At 46.5% G+C, this 20,030-nt stretch overlaps 1 protein-coding gene across 1 annotated transcript in view; it reads right to left on the reverse strand.

Annotated features, from left to right (window-relative positions):
* LOC126215237 (solute carrier family 46 member 3-like) overlaps positions 1 to 20,030 on the reverse strand; it is a 366,563-nt gene that overhangs the window by 62,990 nt on the left and 283,543 nt on the right. The window contains exon 4 of the mRNA XM_049941901.1: positions 802 to 903. Within this exon, the coding sequence (XP_049797858.1) occupies positions 802 to 903 (102 nt within the window). The remainder of the gene's footprint in view (positions 1 to 801; positions 904 to 20,030) is intronic.

The raw sequence follows: 20,030 nt of genomic DNA on the forward strand, positions 1-20,030 counted from the left end.
GTGATGTCCTTAGGTTAGTTAGGTTTAAGTAGTTCTAAGTTCTAGGGGACTAATGACCACAGCAGTTGAGTCCCATAGTGCTCAGAGCCTTTTGAAGCGCCTAGAACCGCTCGGCCACCGTGGCCGGCTAAGAAAGGCAGATTCTTCGTAGGAAGAATCTTAAGGGAATGAACTCAACGACTACAGAAGTGGCTTAGAAAGGCGCTTGTTCGAGGCGCGAGAGCGTAACAGAGATGCTCATTCCAGAAAGACAAAATATTAATTCCTCCGCCACCCCCCGCACCCCCCCTCCCCCCGCCCATCCGCTGACAGACACACAGACACACACACACACACACACACACACACACACACACACACACACACACTTCTCCCAAAATGACCACAACGTGGAAATTCTGGAATTTAAAGGTAATACAGAAGCTTACTGACAATCATTCTTCCCACCCGCCTTTTGCAAATGGAATAGGGAAGGGGTGATCAATTAGTGGGATCATAAGTGCCCTCTGCCACACACCGTTAGCTGGCTTGCAAAATAATGATGTAAATGCTCATTCCTGCGAACGAGTCTCCCTCGCTTTCGGCCACGAGTCCAATGACGTTTGCAACTCTTATCATAGGTATGTAGTCATTTTGCATTTTTATATCTTTCCTAAAACTTGCTTTCACATGCTTTGTTGTTTCTCCGACGTACGAGCTGGACACCATGAACTCGGCTTTCTTTCCGCTCCATTTCCGTCGCTTCTCTCTGGAGGACTTCTGACTGACACCAGCAGTACGTCTGGATTTCCGCCTTCTTACCTATCAAGTTAGTGATCATGCTGTAGGTGGAGAAGATGCTGAAGTCGACTTCGTTCCAGTTGAAGCGGTACCTCGTGAACAGGTACAGCACAGCCATCTCGCCTGCAACACAACAAATGAGCCAGACTTCAGAAACTGCCAGTAAACTGCAAGCGTGAAATAAGTCCAATGAAGGCAATAAACATAAATGCATTACAAAATAGTGAGTTATAAAGGACTGTGGGCGAGTATGTTAGGAGGGGCCGAAATTTATGTGTCGTGCATCAGGATAGTAAAGACATTGCGTTCAAGCAAAACATTTGCAAAGATGAAGTAAAATTTTGGTCAGTGACTAAAACTAAAACCACACTGAAGAGCCAAAGAAACTGGCACACCTGCCTCATGTGGTGCAGGGCTCCCACGAGCAAGCTGAAGTGCCGCAGACGATGTGACATGGACTCGAATAATGTCTGAAGTAGTGTTGGAGGGAACTGACACCATGAATCCTGCGGGGCTGTCGACAAATACGGAAGAGTACGAGGGGGTGATCTCTTCCGAATAACACGTTGCAAGGCATCCCAAATATTTTCAATAATGTCCATGGCTGAGGAGTTTGGTGGCTAGTGGAAGTATTTAAACTCAGAAGAGTGTTCCTAGAGCCAGTCTGTAGCAATTCTCGACGTATGGGGTGTCGCATTGTCCTGTTGGAATTAGCCGAGTCCGTCGGAATGCAAAATGGACATCAATGGATGCAGGTGATCAGACAGGATGCTGATGTATGTGTCACCTGATATCAGGGATCCCATTTCACTCCAACTGCACACGCTCACATTATTAGAGAGCCTCCACCAGCTTGAACAGTCCCCTGCTGACATTCAGGATCCATGGGTTCATGAGGTTGTCTCCATACCCGTCCGCGCCCATCCGCTCGATACAATTTGAAACGACACTCATCATGTCACATGTTTTCAGTCAACGACTGAAGTCGGTGTTGATTGGCCCAGGCGAGGCGTGACGCTTTGCGTCGTGCAGTCATCAAGGGTACACGAACGGGCCTTCGGCTCCGAAGGCCCAGATCGATGATGTTTCGCACACTGACACTTGTTGATGGCCCCGCATTCAAATCTGCGCTATTTTTCGGAAGAGTTGCAGTTCTGTCACGTTGAACGATTCTCTTCAGTCGTCGCAGGTCCTGTTCTTGCAGGATCTTTTCCCGGTCGCAGCGGTGTCGGAGATTTGATGTTTTACCTGATTCCTGATATTCACGGCACACTCGTCAAGTGATCGTACGGGAAAATTCCCAGTTCATCGCTACCTCGGATGTGCTGTGTGCCATCGCTCGTGCGCCGACTGTAACACCACGTTAAAACTCACTTAAGGGGGGTAGGACGTCAAAGTGGCCGACTTGGAGCAGCAGAGGCACCACACGACATTTTAATTTGCACTGTCTATACTTTTACAAATAAATTCATAAAACTTTGTCAGCATGACCAGGAATGGTTCAGGATTCACGCTCACAGATGTGGAAGTTCAAAAATATAAGAATATATATTTTTTTACATGTGAAATGTCATCATTTTTTCACTTACTACTGGCTGCATTCGTTGCTATAGGTACACTTTTCTTCATAAGTAAGGGAGCTTCTTCGATGAATTTTGCACAGCATACAACCCATACTTACAGGTGTATGAAACTCTAGAATTTTCCAAATCTATTAAAAACTGTGCTAAAAATTGAGATAATTAACCACAAAATTTGAGTTTCTTCTAAACATGAAATTTAAAATGTAACAGCTCATTCATTTTTTCATTAATTAAATAAATTCTAGAGTTTCATACACCTGTAAGTATGGTTTGTATGCTGTGCAAAATTCATCGAAGAATCTCTCTTACTTGTGAAGAAAAGGGTACCTATAGCAACAAATGCAGCCAATAGTAAGTGAAAAAATGATGAAATTTCACACGTAAAAAAATTATTTTCTTATACTTTTGAACTTACATTGCTATGAGTTGGAATCCTGAATCCTTCCTGGTCGTGTTGAAAAAGTTTTATGAATTTCTTTGTAAAAGTATAGACAGTAAAAAATAAAAATGTCCTGTGGTGCCTCTCCTGCTCCAAGTCGGCCCGTTTGACGTCCTACCCCCTTAAATCTCGATAACCTGCGATCGTAGCAGCAGTAATCGATCTAACAAGTGAGCCAGACGCTTGTTGTCTGATACAGGCGTTGCCGACCGCAGCGCCTTACTCTGCCCATTTACTTATCTCTTTATTTGAATACGCATGCCTATACCAGTTCCTTTGGCGCTTCAGTGTACGATAAACCGTCAAGTTTTGGGCTCTCTCCTTATGTTATGTCATGAGTTTGCTGCGACCCCTACTTTTAAAAGGAAATGGAGGATTGTGCTGGTTCAAATGGCTCTGAGCACTATCGGACTTAACATCTGAGGTCATCAGTCCCCCCACACTAGGGATGGTACCTTTCTGTAGTACAACTAATGTCTGAGGACCACGCCACATTATAATAGGTACATTACCGCCTCAGCAATGCTGTACCAACTCTTGAGCCACGTGTTTGCTGTTCGTTTCTGTCGTCATTCTCACTAAACCAGCAATGATCGCTTTACCCCATTGTCTATAATCTACATCTACATCTACATCCATACTCCGCAAGCCACGTGACGGTGTGTGGCGGAGGGTACCCTGAGTACCTCTATCGGTTCTCCCTTCTATTCCAGTATTGTATTGTTCGTGGACAGGATTGTCGCTATGCCTCTGTGTGAGCTCTAATCTCACTGATTTTATCCTCATGGTCTCTTCGCGAGACATACGTAGGAGGAAGCAACATACTACTTGACTCCTCGGTGAAGGTATGTTCTCGGAACTTCAACAAAAGCCCGTACCGAGCTACTGAGCAGCTCTCCTGAAGTCTTCCACGCAATATTCCAAAGCAGCGCTAATTTAACGAATAAAAATTGCTCGTTCGTGAAAAAGAGTTTCTTTGACAACGAAAAATTTTAGCAGTGCTGCTATGACTAATTTATGTTTTCGTTTTTTACCCCTTTATTAGCAAAAAATAAAATCATCTGTTATAATCGAGACCAAACAAATACCGAAAAGTACCGTTTATTCAGATCTAAAATATCGGTATCGGTTTTAACTGGTTGGTTTTTCCCAAATCGTTCAAATGGCTCTGAGCACTATGGGACCTAACATCTATGGCCATCAGTCCCCTAGAACTTAGAGCCGGCCGGAGTAGCCGTGCGGTTCTGGGCGCTACAGTCTGGAGCCGAGGGACCGCTACGGTCGCAGGTTCGAATCCTGCCTAGGGCATGGATGTGTGTGATGTACTTAGGTTAGTTAGGTTTAATTAGTTCTAAGTTCTAGGCGACTGATGACCTCAGAAGTTAAGTCGCATAGTGCTCAGAGCCATTTGAACCATTTGTTTTTAGAACTTAGAACTACTTAAACCTAAGGACAGCACACAACACCCAGCCATCACGAGGCAGAGAAAATCCCTGACCCCGCCGGGAATCGAACCCGGGAACCCGGGCGTGGGAAGCGAGAACGCTACCGCACGACCACGAGCTGCGGACTTGGTTTTTCCCATCCAGTTGGTCATTTTTGGACATTTGTGGTAAGTTCTTACGGGACAAAACTGCTGAGTTCATCGGTCCCTAGGCTTACACACTAACTTACGCTAAGGACAGCACACAAAACACCGAGCCATGCCCGAGGGAGGGCTCGAACCTCCGACGGGGGGAGCCGCCCGAACCGTGACAAGGCGCCTGGGACCGCGCGGCTACCCTGCGCGGGGTTTCCCATCCATCGAGGTAGCCAGGAGACGAATATATCAGAAACTTCCTTCTCCGTCCTCAAATCCCAAGTATTAAAAAAAACAAAAAAATTACGCTTCCATATGGAGGAAACGAGTCAGTGCTCTTGACAGTGCTTTAAATCACGAAAGAAAGGCACATGTAGCGGAAAATTCCCAATATTTGTGTACAAAACGCACATAATAGGTTGACACTGGCCTGATGCAGTGTGCCACCCACTGGTCAACATCCCTGCGGCAAGCATGATGGTAGGGGTGACATTTTCATTTTAACTTTAAATGCGAACATTTTTACGTTAGCCTTGACCGTGACTGTTATTGACATTAAATGAAACAAGTTTACTGTTACCTGTCACCGTTTCATTCATTTCCACGACGCGTTTCAAAGGTTTAAACCTCGATCACTGGGTGGATTTACATTAGTTAGTATGACATTTGCGTGTGAGTTGTGTTACGATGTTTTGGAGAAAGTGTGCCACTGCCTCCAGTGGTCACAGGTTCTTTTGGCTGCAGTAACACATCACATGTGTACTGTCACATTTGTAAACAAATATGGCGTCTGGACTCACTGTTTCACGCCATATTTGTCGAGTGTCTTAGTGGCCAAATCAGTAGCTCGAATTGCCCAGAACGATCTTCAAACGGTGAGCAATTGTGACCTGGTGTCATGGCGCATTGCCATCAATAAATATTCCAACGCTGTTTGGGAACATGAATTCCGCTAATGGCTGAAAATGGTCTCCAAGTAGCCGAAAATAACCATTCACAATCAGTGATCGCTTCAGTTGGAACAGAGGACCCATTTCTTGCAAAAACAGACATAATGTCTGATGGGATAACTGCAATCACTAGTTTTTCCAGCGTTATTTATAATCCGTCTTGATTGCACAGAATGTTTATTCAACTGACCGGTTTCGGTTCCTCTAGAACCATCTTAACATCTGCAATTTCTGTTATAGGAGTGACCTGTCCACACACGCAGCATGTCATTTGAATACACATTTTATACAATCAAGATGGATTATAGATAACAGAGGACCCAGTCCATTCGATGTAAACACAGACAAAAATGTTCTCGACCCATCGGCAGCTTGCACTGTGCCTTGTTGACAACCTCGGTCCACGGCTTCGTGGGACCTGCGCTACACTCTAACCCTGCCACCAGCTCTTACCAACTGAACTGGTGACTCTTCCGACCAGGCTGCGGTTTCCCAGCCGTCTAGGGTCCAACCGATACGGTCGCGAGCCCAGGAGAGGCGCTGCAGGCGATGTCGTCGTGATGTTAGCAGAAGCACTCGGGTGCCTCGTCTGCTGCCATAACCCATTAACATCAAATTTCGCCACAGTGTTCTAATGCATACGTTCGTCGTACGTCCGACATTGATTTCTGCGGTTCTTTCACGCAGTGTTGCTTGTCTGTCAGCACTGACAACTCTACGCAAACGACGCTGCTCCCGGTCGTTAAGTGAAAGCCGTCGGCCATTACGTTGTCCGTGGTGAGAGGTAATGCCCGAAATTTGGTATTCTCCGCACACTCTTTACACTGTGGCTCTCGGAATATTGAATTCTATAATGGATTCCGAAATGAAATGTCCCGTGTGTCTAGCTGCAACTACCGTTCCGCTTTCAGCATGTTTTACTTCCCGCTGTGGGACCATAATGGCCGACGGAAAGCTTTTCACACGAATCATCTGAGTACAAATGACAGCTCCTCCAAGCACTGCCGTGTTATACACTACTGGCGATTAAAATTGCTACACCAAGAAGAAATGAAGATGATAAACGGGTATTCATTGGACAAATATATTATACTAGAACTGACATGTGATTACATTTTCACGCAATTTGGGTGCATACATCCTGAGAAATCAGTACCCAGGACAACCACCTCTGGCCGTAATAACGGCCTTGATACGCCTGGGCACTGAGTCAAACTGAGCTTGGATAGCGTGTACAGGTACAGCTGCCCATGCAGCTTCAACACGATACCACAGTTCATCAAGAGTAGTGACTGGCGTATTGTGACGAGCCAGTTGCTCTGCCACCATTGACCAACGTTCTTAGTCGCTGAGAGATCTGGAGAATGTGCTGGCCAGGCCAACAGTCGAACATTTTCTGTATCCAGAAAGGCCAGTACAAGAGCTGCAACATGCGGTCGTGCATTATCCTGCTGAAATGTAGGGTTTCGCAGGGATCGAATGAACGGTAGAGCCACGGGTCGTAACACATCTGAAATGGAACATCCGCTGTTCAAAGTGCTGTCAGTGCGAACAAGAGGTGACCGAGACGTGTAACCAATGGCAGCCCATACCATCACGCCGGGTGATACGCCAGTATGGCGATGACGAATACACGCTTCCAATGTGCGAACACCGCGATGTCGCCACACACGGATGCGACCATCATCATGCTGTAAACAGAACTTGGATTCATCCGAAAAAAAATGACGTTTTGCCATTCATGCACCCAGGTTCGTCGTTGAGTACACCATCGCAGGCGCTCCTGTCTGTGATGCAGCGTCAAGGGTGACCACAGCCACGGTCTCCGAGCTGATAGTCCATGCTGCTGCAAACGTCGTCGAACTGTTCGTGCAGATCGTTGTTGTCTTGAAAACGTCCCCATCTGTTGACTCAGAGATCGAGACGTGGCTGCACGATCCGTTACAGCCATGCGGATAAGATGCCTGTCATTTCGACTGCTAGTGATACGAGCCAGTTGGGATCCAGCACGGCGTTCCGTATTACCCTCCTGAACCCACCGATTCCATATTCTGCTAACAGTCATTGGATCTCGACCAACGCGAGCAGCAATGTCGCGATACGATAAACCGCAATCGCGATAGGCCACAATCCGACCTTTATCAAAGTCGGAAACGTGATGGTACGAATTTCTCCTCCTTACACGAGGCATCACAACAACGTTTCACCAGGCAACGCCGGTCAACTGCTGTTTGTGTATGAGAAATCGGTTGGGAACTTTCCTCATATCAGCACGTTGTAGGTGTCGCCACCGGCGCCAACCTTGCTCTGAAAAGTTTATCATTTGCATATCACAGCATCTTCTTACTGTCGGTTAAATTTCGCGACTGTAGCACGTCATCTTCGTGGTGTAGCAATTGTAATGGTCAGTTGTGTATCTTGGGAACACAATACTACCGCTCTCTGTATATGTGCATATCGCAGTCCTACGTCTTTTGTCATCTCAGTGTATTGCGTTCCATGCAAATATGCACACTACTTTCGATAAAATAACCAAGCAATAATGACAGAGAAATGAAACTATATAACATGCTGTATGTGACAGTCACGCCTCAAAATCACTGAAACTCTTGGTGGGTGCATGAGGTTCTTTTTTGCTAACTACAACAATGAACACTCCGGTAGCTGAGTCGTCAGCGTAACATAATGTTAATCCTAACGGCCCGAGTTCGATTCCCGGCTGGGTCGGAGATTTTCTCCGCTCAGGGACTGGGTGTTGTGTTGTCCTAATCATCATCATTTCATCACCATCGACGCGCAAGTCGTCGAAGTGGCGTCAAATCGAAAGACTCGCACCCGGCGAACGGTCTACCCGACGGGAGGCCCTAGACACACGACATTTAGCTACCTACAAGAATATGAGCCTCAGTTTACAAAAATCGTGGTCGGAGATGCGGAAGTTAATTTGAAGTCGATCCCAGTTACGTTCAACATGGCTTCTTCAAAAATGGTTCAAATGGCTCTGAGCACTATGGGACTCAACTGCTGAGGTCATTAGTCCCCTAGAACTTAGAACTACTTAAACCTAACTAACCTAAGGACATCACAAACATCCATGCCCGAGACAGGATTCGAACCTGCGACCGTAGCAGTCTTGCGGATCCAGACTGCAGCGCCTTTAACCGCACGGCCACTTCGGCCGGCTGGCTTCTTCGCTACAGGGAACAAGCTACAAGTTGCCCATCAACATGAGAAAGAGTCGTAATCGCTTCTGACGCTAAAAAAGACAGGATTTCTTTTGTAGCACAAACTGTGCAGCATGTGATTTATCACATAACTGGGCATGAAAAAAAAAAAAAAGGCTACACTGCACAACTGTAACTGGATTTCCGAAGGTAATCAAGAATCTTTTTCATGACGCTTCAATCAGCGTTTAAAAGCCTGTCACACGGTTGATAATTGCTTCTTATTTATCGCTTGCTCGCTGAATGAAAATAAGTTAAGTGGTTACAGAAGCGCGCCGGGAAACGCTGCGTTACGATGGTCACGCACGAAGCGCCAAGGACGAACACTCTCCGGCGCTAAACCACCTCACTGCTGCATCGGTCTCTCTTACTCGGAGAACGATTGTAGGAGATGCTGCTAGCTTATTATGCCGATATTCAGAGCATGTGAACCGAACCAAGGCAACTTTCCCAGGGAAGGCGTGTTTATCTTGGGCACAAGGTGTAGGGCAACAGTACAGTCGTAAAATGCCAGACTACACATCGAATGGCCTCGTGATCTATTCCCGTTGAAGCATATGATTTTTATGTGCCATATATCACTTCTTTGATCCCTGTCAATCCTCGCTGATGTGAAAAGTGACGATTTTCAATGTCATCCAGATTCCATATTAAACTACACTACTGGCCATTAAAATTGCTACACCACGAAGATGACGTGCTACAGACGAAAAATTTAACCGACAGGAAGAAGATGCTGTGATATGCAAATGATGAGCTTATCTGAGCATTCACACAAGGTTGGCGCCGGTGGCGACACCTACAACCTGCTGACATGAAGAAACTTTAGAACCAATTTCTTATGCACAAACAGCACTTGACCGGCGTTGCCTGGTGAAACGTTGTTGTGATGCCTCGTGTAAGGAGGAGAAATCCGTACCAACACGTTTCCGACTTTGATAAAGGTCGGATTGTAGCCTATCGCGATTCCGGTTTATCGTATCGCGACATTGCTGCTCGCGTTGGTCGAGATCCAATGACTGTTAGCAGAATATGGAATCGGTGGGTTCAGGAGGGTAATACGGAACGCCGTGCTGGATCCCAACGGCCTCGTATCACTAGCAGTCGAGATGACAGGCATCTTATCCGCACGCCTGTAACGGATCGTGCAGCCACGTCTCGATCCGTGAGTCAACAGATGGGGACGTTTTCAAGACAACAACCATCTGCACCAACAGTTCGACGACGTTTGCAGCAGCACGGACTATCAGCCCAGAGACCATAGCTCCCGTTACCCTTGACGTTCATCACAGAGAGGAGCGCCTGCGATGGTGTACTCAACGACGAACCTAGGTTCACGAATGGAAAATTGTCATTTTTTCGGACTAATCCAGGTTTTGTTTCCAGCGTTATGATGGTCGCATCCGTATTTGGCGACATCGCGGTGAACGCACGTTCGAAGCATGTATTCGTCATCCCCATACTGGTGTATCACCCGGCGTGATGGTATGGTGTGCCATTGGTTACACGTCTCGGTCACCTCTTGTTCGCACTGAAGGCACTTTGCACAGTGGACGTTACATTTCAGATGTGTTACGACCCGTGGCTCTACCCTTTATTCGATCCCTGACAAACCCTACATGTCAGAAGGACAATGCACGAGCGCGTGTTGCAGGTCCTGTACGGGCCTTTCTGGATACAGAAAATGTTCGACTGCTGCCCTGGCCAGCACATTCTCCAGATCTCTCACCAACTGAAAACGTCTGGTCAATGGTGGCCGAGCAACTGGCTTATCACAATACGCCAGTCACAACTCTTGACGAACTGTGGTATCGTGTTGAAGGAGAATGGGCAGCTGTACCTGTACACGCCATCCATGCTCTGTTTGACTCAATGCCCAGGCATATCAAGGCTGTTATTACGGCCAGAGGTGGTTGTTCTGGGTACTGATTTCTCATGATTTATGCACCAAAATTGCGTGAAAATGTAATGACATGTCAGTTCTAGTATAATATATTTGTCCAATGAATACCCATTTATGATTTGCATTTCTTCTTGGTGTAACAATTTTAATGGCCAGTAGTATATAATTGGGAAATATTGTTACGAAAAATATCGAAATGTTCTTGAACGATTTATTTCAAATTTTTACATGACACTCAAAAAGGCATGCAGACAAGCATGGGCTATAGAGTCTTTAAACAATAATGTACATGTCTTCTGTTAAAACGGAATGTGACAAAAAAATTATGTGCTACACTATGAAAATGTATGGTTTAGTTTTCTTTCCTGCAGTCAACTGTTTCTCCCATTAGAGAGCCTTACGGGTGTAAGAGCAGATGTTTCTATTGATGGCTGAGGAAGGTGTACCTGAACAACATTATATCAGTATTTACTTTATTCGCAGAGTGTGGTGTGCGTACTGTAAGACCTTCGCTACACACACCATCAGATTATTTGACCTGTCGGTCTAACGAAGTAGGCGAGTGTCAGCAATATGTCTCGTGGTCTTCTCGTGGCGTGTTTATCTTCTGCCGTTAGGTCAGACGATAGAAATGCCACTTGCACGCTTAGAGTAGCAGATTGACGGTGACCAACTTTAAACAGAACTTGATTAATTTTCACACACATTTATTAAAATAATAACAATCATAAACCTAACTTAACTTGGTTCTGTATGCTATTTACAATTGACAGTCTGAAGTTCCTTTGGTATTGGTACGTTAATCTTATTATCACATATCTCTGATACTTGACAAAGTGTCTATTCATTTATCTTCATGGCTAAGTACAGGAATATGATAATCTTATTAGGCGCAGACTGAAACTTGACTATAGACTGGTACAGACTAATGCAGACTGGTACAGACAAATGCAGACTGACTAATCGGAGGTCTGTACACTCGTTATAATACCTCGCGCGTTGAGGTATCACTGCGCGAGTGTGGTCCATGAGGAGAAAAGGTTCTACGTTAGCAGCAATCTCATTGGCTGCGTTACATATCAATACGCGGATCGGCGGAAGCAGAATTTGGTCCATCTCTAAGGCAGCGCCATCTCGTAGTGCAGAGACGGACGAGCGCTGCTTCTGCGCTGTTGTGCTTAGCGGGGCGCTCTAGTGGGAAAGTTCTGTACGCACTGACTATGCAGAACTATGTACGCAACACAGAGTAATAAGTATAGCTATTAGGAATTGTACGTATTTAGGTAAATTAGATCCTCCGAGTATGTGTGACAAGAGCAGGCCATAAATGCTTATGTTGTCCTGGGCAGCAGGGCAAGTGATGAAGTGTGGAAGTGCGGATGTCTGGACCGACATCGGTTACTCTATACTGACAAGTGTAGTCCACTTAATGGTGATGCAGTTACAGCATAGTTTGTGAGAAGACTCTTCGACGCAGAGGAAAAACAACCAACACAATGGTACGTGTACATGTTAAGGTACCACATACACTCCTGGAAATTGAAATAAGAACACCGTGAATTCATTGTCCCAGAAAGGGGAAACTTTATTGACACATTCCTGGGGTCAGATACATCACATGATCACACTGACAGAACCACAGGCACATAGACACAGGCAACAGAGCATGCACAATGTCGGCACTAGTACAGTGTATATCCACCTTTCGCAGCAATGCAGGCTGCTATTCTCCCATGGAGACGATCGTAGAGATGCTGGATGTAGTCCTGTGGAACGGCTTGCCATGCCATTTCCACCTGGCGCCTCAGTTGGACCAGCGTTCGTGCTGGACGTGCAGACCGCGTGAGACGACGCTTCATCCAGTCCCAAACATGCTCAATGGGGGACAGATCCGGAGATCTTGCTGGCCAGGGTAGTTGACTTACACCTTCTAGAGCACGTTGGGTGGCACGGGATACATGCGGACGTGCATTGTCCTGTTGGAACAGCAAGTTCCCTTGCCGGTCTAGGAATGGTAGAACGATGGGGTTTGGATGTACCGTGCACTATTCAGTGTCCCCTCGACGATCACCAGTGGTGTACGGCCAGTGTAGGAGATCGCTCCCCACACCATGATGCCGGGTGTTGGCCCTGTGTGCCTCGGTCGTATGCAGTCCTGATTGTGGCGCTCACCTGCACGGCGCCAAACACGCATACGACCATCATTGGCACCAAGGCAGAAACGACTCTCATCGCTGAAGACGACACGTCTCCATTCGTCCCTCCATTCACGCCTGTCGCGACACCACTGGAGGCGGGCTGCACGATGTTGGGGCGTGAGCGGAAGACGGCCTAACGGTGTGCGGGACCGTAGCCCAGCTTCATGGAGACGGTTGCGAATGGTCCTCGCCGATACCCCAGGAGCAACAGTGTCCCTAATTTGCTGGGAAGTGGCGGTGCGGTCCCCTACGGCACTGCGTAGGATCCTACGGTCTTGGCGTGCATCCGTGCGTCGCTGCGGTCCGGTCCCAGGTCGACGGGCACGTGCACCTTCCGCCGACCACTGGCGACAACATCGATGTACTGTGGAGACCTCACGCCCCACGTGTTGAGCAATTCGGCGGTACGCCCACCCGGCCTCCCGCATGCCCACTATACGCCCTCGCTCAAAGTCCGTCAACTGCACATACGGTTCACGTCCACGCTGTCGCGGCATGCTACCAGTGTTAAAGACTGCGATGGAGCTCCGTATGCCACGGCAAACTGGCTGACACTGACGGCGGCGGTTCACAAATGCTGCGCAGCTAGCGCCATTCGACGGCCAACACCGCGGTTCCTGGTGTGTCCGCTGTGCCGTGCGTGTGATCATTGCTTGTACAGCCCTCTCGCAGTGTCCGGAGCAAGTATGGTGGGTCTGACACACCGGTGTCAATGTGTGCTTTTTTCCATTTCCAGGTGTATATAAATACCTGCACTTACACTCGTTGCACACTGTATATTTTTTCTCCTCATAAAAAATTGTATACTACGCTAGCATGTGCTGTTTTTATTTCTTCCTCGCAATCGATTTTAACAGAAAATTAGAAAATTGTATTTATGGTTTTTCTGCTTATGACTAGGATAGTACAGCGGAATTTGAATCGTCCTAACCATTCAGAGACTGACACTGAAATACTGTCATTGAAGCTACTATCCTCAGAGATCCAGCTGGAGTGTCTCTCTCATACGTCATATTCGAATGACCCTGTACCAGTTTACAAACTCATTTGAAGCGACATGAGTTTTCAACAAGGTTTTGTTTGCATTACCAACAAACAAGGCTGAAGGTAATGAGATAGGAGGCAAGAGGAGATGAACAGCGAGGGGAGGAGGAAATAGAGGAGGAGATAGACAGAGAGGGGGGGGGGGAAGAGGTTATGGACTGAGACAGAGGGAAGAAAGAGATTAGCACGTGTATCGAATCACCATACGTATTTAGCAACTGCGAAGCATTGATGGGTTCGCTAGTAATTTGTGACCATTTCAATTCCTCATGGACAAGAATATTGACACGTGAGACGGTAGTGGTTGATGATGCGGACCAGTTCCGTAATTTGCCACTCGGATTCTCTTCTGCATCGAGAGCAGTTGACGAAGATGTGATTAACCTCCTGGAGGTCTCCACAGTCGCAATATTGCGATGTTACGAGGAGGAAATGAGGCACTTACAGTAGTAAAGGAGTTTTGCTATTTGGGGAGCAAAATAACTGATGATGGTCGAAGTAGAGAGAATATAAAATGTAGACTGGCAATGACAAGGAAAGCGTTTCTGAAGAAGAGAAATTTATTAACATCGAGTATAGATTTAAGTGTCAGGAATTCTTTTCTGAAAGTATTTGTATGGAGTGTAGCCATGTATGGTAGTGAAACGTGGACGATAAATAGTTTAGACAAGAAGAGAATACAAGCTTTCGAAATGTGGTGCTACAGAAGAATGCTGAAGATTAGATGCGTAGATCACATAACTAATGAGGAGGTATTGAATAGGATTGGGGAGAAGAGAAGTTTGTGGCACAACTTGACTAGAAGAAGGGATCGGTTGGAAGGACATGTTCTGAGGCATCATGGGATCACCAATTTAGTACTGCAGGGCAGCGCGGAGGGTAAAAATCGTAGAGGGAGACCAAGAGATGAATACACTAAGCAGATTCAGAAGGATGTAGGCTGCAGTAGGTACTGGGAGATGAAGAAGCTTGCACAGGATAGAGTAGCATGGAGAGCTGCATCAAACCAGTCTCAGGACTGAAGACAACAACGAGGTGGAGCGTACAAATACGAGGGTTGGAACTTTAATAGTGGCAACTATTTATTTACAGCTCGTACAAAATAAATACGTGTTTCGAAGAAGTTTTACTGACCCTCAAAGTAGTCACCAGCATTGTGTATAACCCGTTGTCAGCGATGTGGAAGTCGTAGGATACTCTTAGCAGTGCCAGTTGTGTTGACAGATCGAGCGGCGCGGTCTGTTGGCCGACGAATTTGTAGCAGTTGTGAAGCGAATGCAGTGAAGTGTTTCCTTCGGTTTAGAAATCGAGTTGGACTTACGAGGGCTTAAGTCAGGGGAGTGCAGTAGGTGGTATAGCACTTGGCAGCCCTATCAGTCAAACAGATGAGTAACAGCTTGCACTTAACGTGATTGAGCATTGTCCTGCAAAATGATGGTCAGGTCCTGCAGAAAATGTCATCACTTCTGTCTTTAGGCTGGTCGTAGGTTGTGTTCCAAAAATGAACAGCAAGTGGTGACACTTTGTGCAGGACCTGACCATCATCTTGCAGGACAATGCTCAATCACGTACAGTGCAAGCTGTTACTGATTTGTTTGACTGATGGGACTGCTAAGTGCTATACCACCTACTGCACTCCCCTGATTTAACCCCTCGTGAGTGCAACTCGGTTTCTAAACAGAAGGAAACACTTCACGGCATACGCTTCAGAACTGCTACAAATTCGTCGGGCAATAGACCGCGCTGCTCGAACTGTCAACACAACTGGCACTACTAAGAGTATCCTACGACTTCCATATCGCTGGAAACGGGTTATAAGCAATGCTGGTGACTACTTTGAAGGTCAGTAAAACTTCTTCGAAACACGTATCTATTTTACCGAGCGAGGTGGCGCAGTGGCTCGCAAACTGGACTTGCATTCGGGAGGACGACGGTTCAATGCCACGTCTGGCCATCCTGATTTAGGTTTACAGTGATTTCCCGAAATCGCTCCAGGCAAATGCCGGCATGGTCCCTTTGAAAGGGCACGGCCGACTTCCTTCCCTAATCCGATGAGACCGATGACTTCGCTGTCTGGTCTCCTTCCCCAAAACAACCCAACCAACGTATCTATTTTGTACGAGCTGTAAATAAATAGTTGCCACTATTAAAGTTCCAACCCTCGTAGCAGTGGTAGACTTTCAAAAGCGATAATGACCCTCACAAGCTGTCTCGTGGTCCCTGTGACGGGTAAGCTGTAGTTCAGAAGCCTCTTCTCAGCATACCATTGGGCCTCCGGTAAATGCGGATGGATTCGTCGGTATCAGGTGGCCTTGTGCAGATAAAAGTTTGCAGGATCGGAAGCGGCTGCGGACGAAGCGATATCAGCCGTTGTTACTGCGTCGTTCTACAAAGTACTCGGCGGATTTCGCAAGGAGTTGCTGTCAGCAGTACTTCAGAGAACGGAATCTTGATGCCTGCGCTCGCCTTCCGCTAAATATCATGGTTAGTTTCCGTGATAAATAGCTGAAACGGATAACAACAACCTTACAGCTTACTGGACAACGCGTTTTGCGATATCCTGTACCCATAGGCATCCGCAGCAGCAGATTTGGGGGAGGGGGATTGGTGGGCAGAGGGGAACCCCCCCCCTCCCCACCCTTCTCACCAATGGGATCTGAAGTCCACAGTTTTTTTTGAATACACAATTCCAATACACGTCTAGGTATTATCAATGTTTCGCGATTCCACTACATCTACATCCATACTCTGCAATGGATACTTCCCGATGTACCATTGTTTTCCTGTTCCATTTACGTATGGAGCGTGGGAAGAGTGATTGGTCTGAATGCCTCTCCTCGTGTAATAATTATTCTACTCTTATCCTATCGATCCCTATGTGAGCTGTAGGCAGGGGTTTCTAGTATATTCCTAGACTGATTAGTTAAAGCCGGTTCTATAAACTTTGGTTAGTAGAGTTTCTCGGGATAGTTGACGTCTATCTTCAAGAGTCGTCCACTTCAGTTCCTTCAGTATTTCTATGACACTCGCCCACGGATTAAATAAACCTGTTATCATTCGTGCTGCCCTTCTCTGTATACGTCCAATGAGCCTTGTTAGTACCGTCTGGTACAGCAACAACACACTTGAGCAATATTCTAAGATGTCTATATTCTGACATAATTGTCGTAAGGAGTGTGACCAAAATAGACTTAAATAGTCATAGTCACTGAAAATAGCCTTTTTATTTTAAAAGTAGGATATAAGATGAACATCAACAAAAGCAAAATGAGGATAATGGAATGTAGTCGAATTAAGTCGGGTGATGCTGAGGGAATTACATTAGGAAATGAGACACTTAAAGTAGTAAAGGAGTTTTGCTATTTGGGGAGCAAAATAACTGTTGATAGTCGAAGTAGAGAGGATATAAAATGCAGACTACTATAGTGAAGTCATAGTTAGAGAACATAATTATTTTTATTTAAAAAGAAAGGGTTACATATCTGGTTTTAACGAACTACGTCGTCATTTTCAAATCTAAAACATAAGTTGCCGGCCGAAGTGGCCGCGCGGTTCTGGCGCTGCAGTCTGGAACCGCGAGACCGCTACGGTCGCAGGTTCGAATCCTGCCTCGGGCATGGATGTGTGTGATGTCCTTAGGTTAGTTAGATTTAACTAGTTCTAAGTTCTAGGGGACTAATGACCTCAGCAGTTGAGTCCCATAGTGCTCAGAGCCATTTGAACCATTTAAAACATAAGTTGGAGAATAAACAATGGGAACTATGACCGTACATCTAACAAAAATTACGAGAATAATGAGATCAGGCAACTGAGGCAAAGGTGGCACAAAACCAAGCCACTACCAGTTACGCCCACGCTTGCCCGAACGTACATTCTACATTAGGACATGGAATGTACGCAGCAGCTTTAGGGCGCTCTTGGCTAGGATACATTGCGACGGGACGAGAAACTCAGCCTCTTGACCCAAACGGTTTCTGTCTGCTCACACTCGGCCAAATCCCAGCGTGCTGACAACTAATGTCTGTCCATGGCAGCAGTCGGTATTGTGACGCATCGATGCCAGGTTAAGAACAAGGCGAATGAGGGGAAAACGGGTCCAGCAATCCGCCACCTTGTTTTCGGACACGAAACCAGACTTGAAACGGAGACTGCATCTGCAGCAGCTAACCTGCTAACCTACCACACAGGTTCTGCAACTGAAACAAAATCCAGTACACCGTCCACTTGCTTTCGAATCTACGACGTTCTCGAAGTCGGCGTGAAATGGAAACTGGATGTACAACACCATCGCTACTCGCTGAACTCACTTAACCTGTTAAAGCAATGGTCACCACGTCCATTTATTTTACGAATGTCAACAGACCTGTTTCTTGTTACTACTATTTTTCCTTTTGTATTCTTTTCTACATTTCCTCTTACTTTTTTGTATTACTATGAGACTCCTTTCTTGAGAATGAGATTTCAAGAATGGCTACGTTAAGAAATAATAACAAAAATGTGTTTGAATTCCACACAAAACGATTCTAACCTTTTTATGTAATTACAGTACGGTCCACATTAGTTACCTTCCTGATTGTCCATTAATAAAAATGAATAAATAAATCTACTTCGTAAACTACACGAAATCTGTTCAGTGAGATTAGCCCTGATACAAAGCACTGTTGTATCTACGTCTTCATTCACTGAAGAGCCAAAGAAACTGGTTCACCTGCCTAATATCGTGTAGGGCCCCCGCGAGCACAAGATGCCGGCCGGTGTGACCGAGCGGTTCTAGGCGCTTCAGTCAGGAACCGCGCGACCGCTACGGTCACAGGTTCGAATGCCACCTCGGGCTTGTATGCGTTTTATGTCCTTAGGTTAGTTAGGTTTAACTAGTTCTAAGTTCTAGGGGACTGATGACCACAGCAGTTCAGTCCCATAGTGCTCAGAGACATGTGAACCATTTGAACCGCGAGCACGCTGAACTGCCGCGACGCGGCGTGGCATGGACTCGACTAATGTCTGGAATGGTGCTGGAGGGAACTGACACCACGAATCCTGCACGGCTGTCCATAAACCCGTAAGAGTACGACGGGGTGGAGGTCTCTCCTGAATCGCACTTCCAAGGCATCCCAGATACGTTCAAAAATGTTCATGTCCGGGGTGTTTATGGCCAGCAAAAGTGTTTAAACTCAGAAGAGTGTTCCTGGGACCACTCTGTAGCAATTCTGCAGGTGTGGGGCATTGTCCTGCTGGAATTGCTCAAGTCTCTAGGAATGCACAATGGACATGAATGGATGCAGATGAACAGACAGGATGCTTACGTAGGTGTCACCTGTCAGAGTCGTATCAACACGTATCAAGGGTCCCATATCACTTCCAACTGCACACTCCCCACACCACTACAGAGCCTCCACCAGCTTGAACAGTTCTCAGCTGACATGCTGGGTCCATGGATTCATGAGGTTGTCTCCATACCCGTACATGTCCACCCACTAGATACAATATGAAACGAGACTCGTCCGATTAGGCAACATGTTTCCAGTCGTCAACAGTCAAATGTCTGTGTCCATGGGCCAAGGCGAGGCGTAAAGCTTTGTGTCGTGCAGTCATCAAGAGAACACGAGTGGGCCTTCGGCTCCGAAAGCCCATATCGACGATGTTTCTTTGAATGGTTCGGACGCTGACACTTGTTGATGGCCCAGCATTGAAATCTGCAGCAATTTGCGGAAGGGTTGCACATCTGTCACGCTGAACAGTTCTCTTCACTGTTCGTTGGCCCCGTTCTTGCAGGATCTTTTTCCGACCACATCGATCTCGCAGATTTTATGTTTTGCCAGATTCCTGACATTCCTGGTACACTCGTGAAATTGGCGTAGGAGAAAATCCCCACTTCATAGCTACCTCGGAAATGCTGTGTCCCATCGATCGTGCGCCGACTATAACACCACGTTCAAACTCACTTAAATCTTGATAACCTGCCACTGTAGCAGCAGTAACCAATCTAACAAGTCTGTCAGACACTTGTCGCATTTTTTACGTTACTGAACACTTTGCATAAAATTGTTTCAGGAAGACCGTAGGGCGTGCGTCTCGATTCTGCTATCGCCGACCTTCCGAGTGGTGGCAAACACTTTCGGCCTCCGCTACTCAACAAACGGCTGAACTCGCCCAGAGCTTTAGACGAAATTCGGCCACTGCCTATCGGCCACCGTATGCTGGGCGAACTCTACACTTCCAGAATACTGGTTTCCGGACATATACCGTTGGGATACAAAATAAGTCTGGAGATCGCATCGCTCTGAAATCTCTCGCTTCACGTTACGCATCGAGCGAGATGGCGCAGCGCTC

This window comes from Schistocerca nitens, chromosome 12 (genome assembly GCF_023898315.1).
Source record: "Schistocerca nitens isolate TAMUIC-IGC-003100 chromosome 12, iqSchNite1.1, whole genome shotgun sequence".
Classification (NCBI taxonomy): Eukaryota; Metazoa; Arthropoda; class Insecta; order Orthoptera; family Acrididae; genus Schistocerca; species Schistocerca nitens.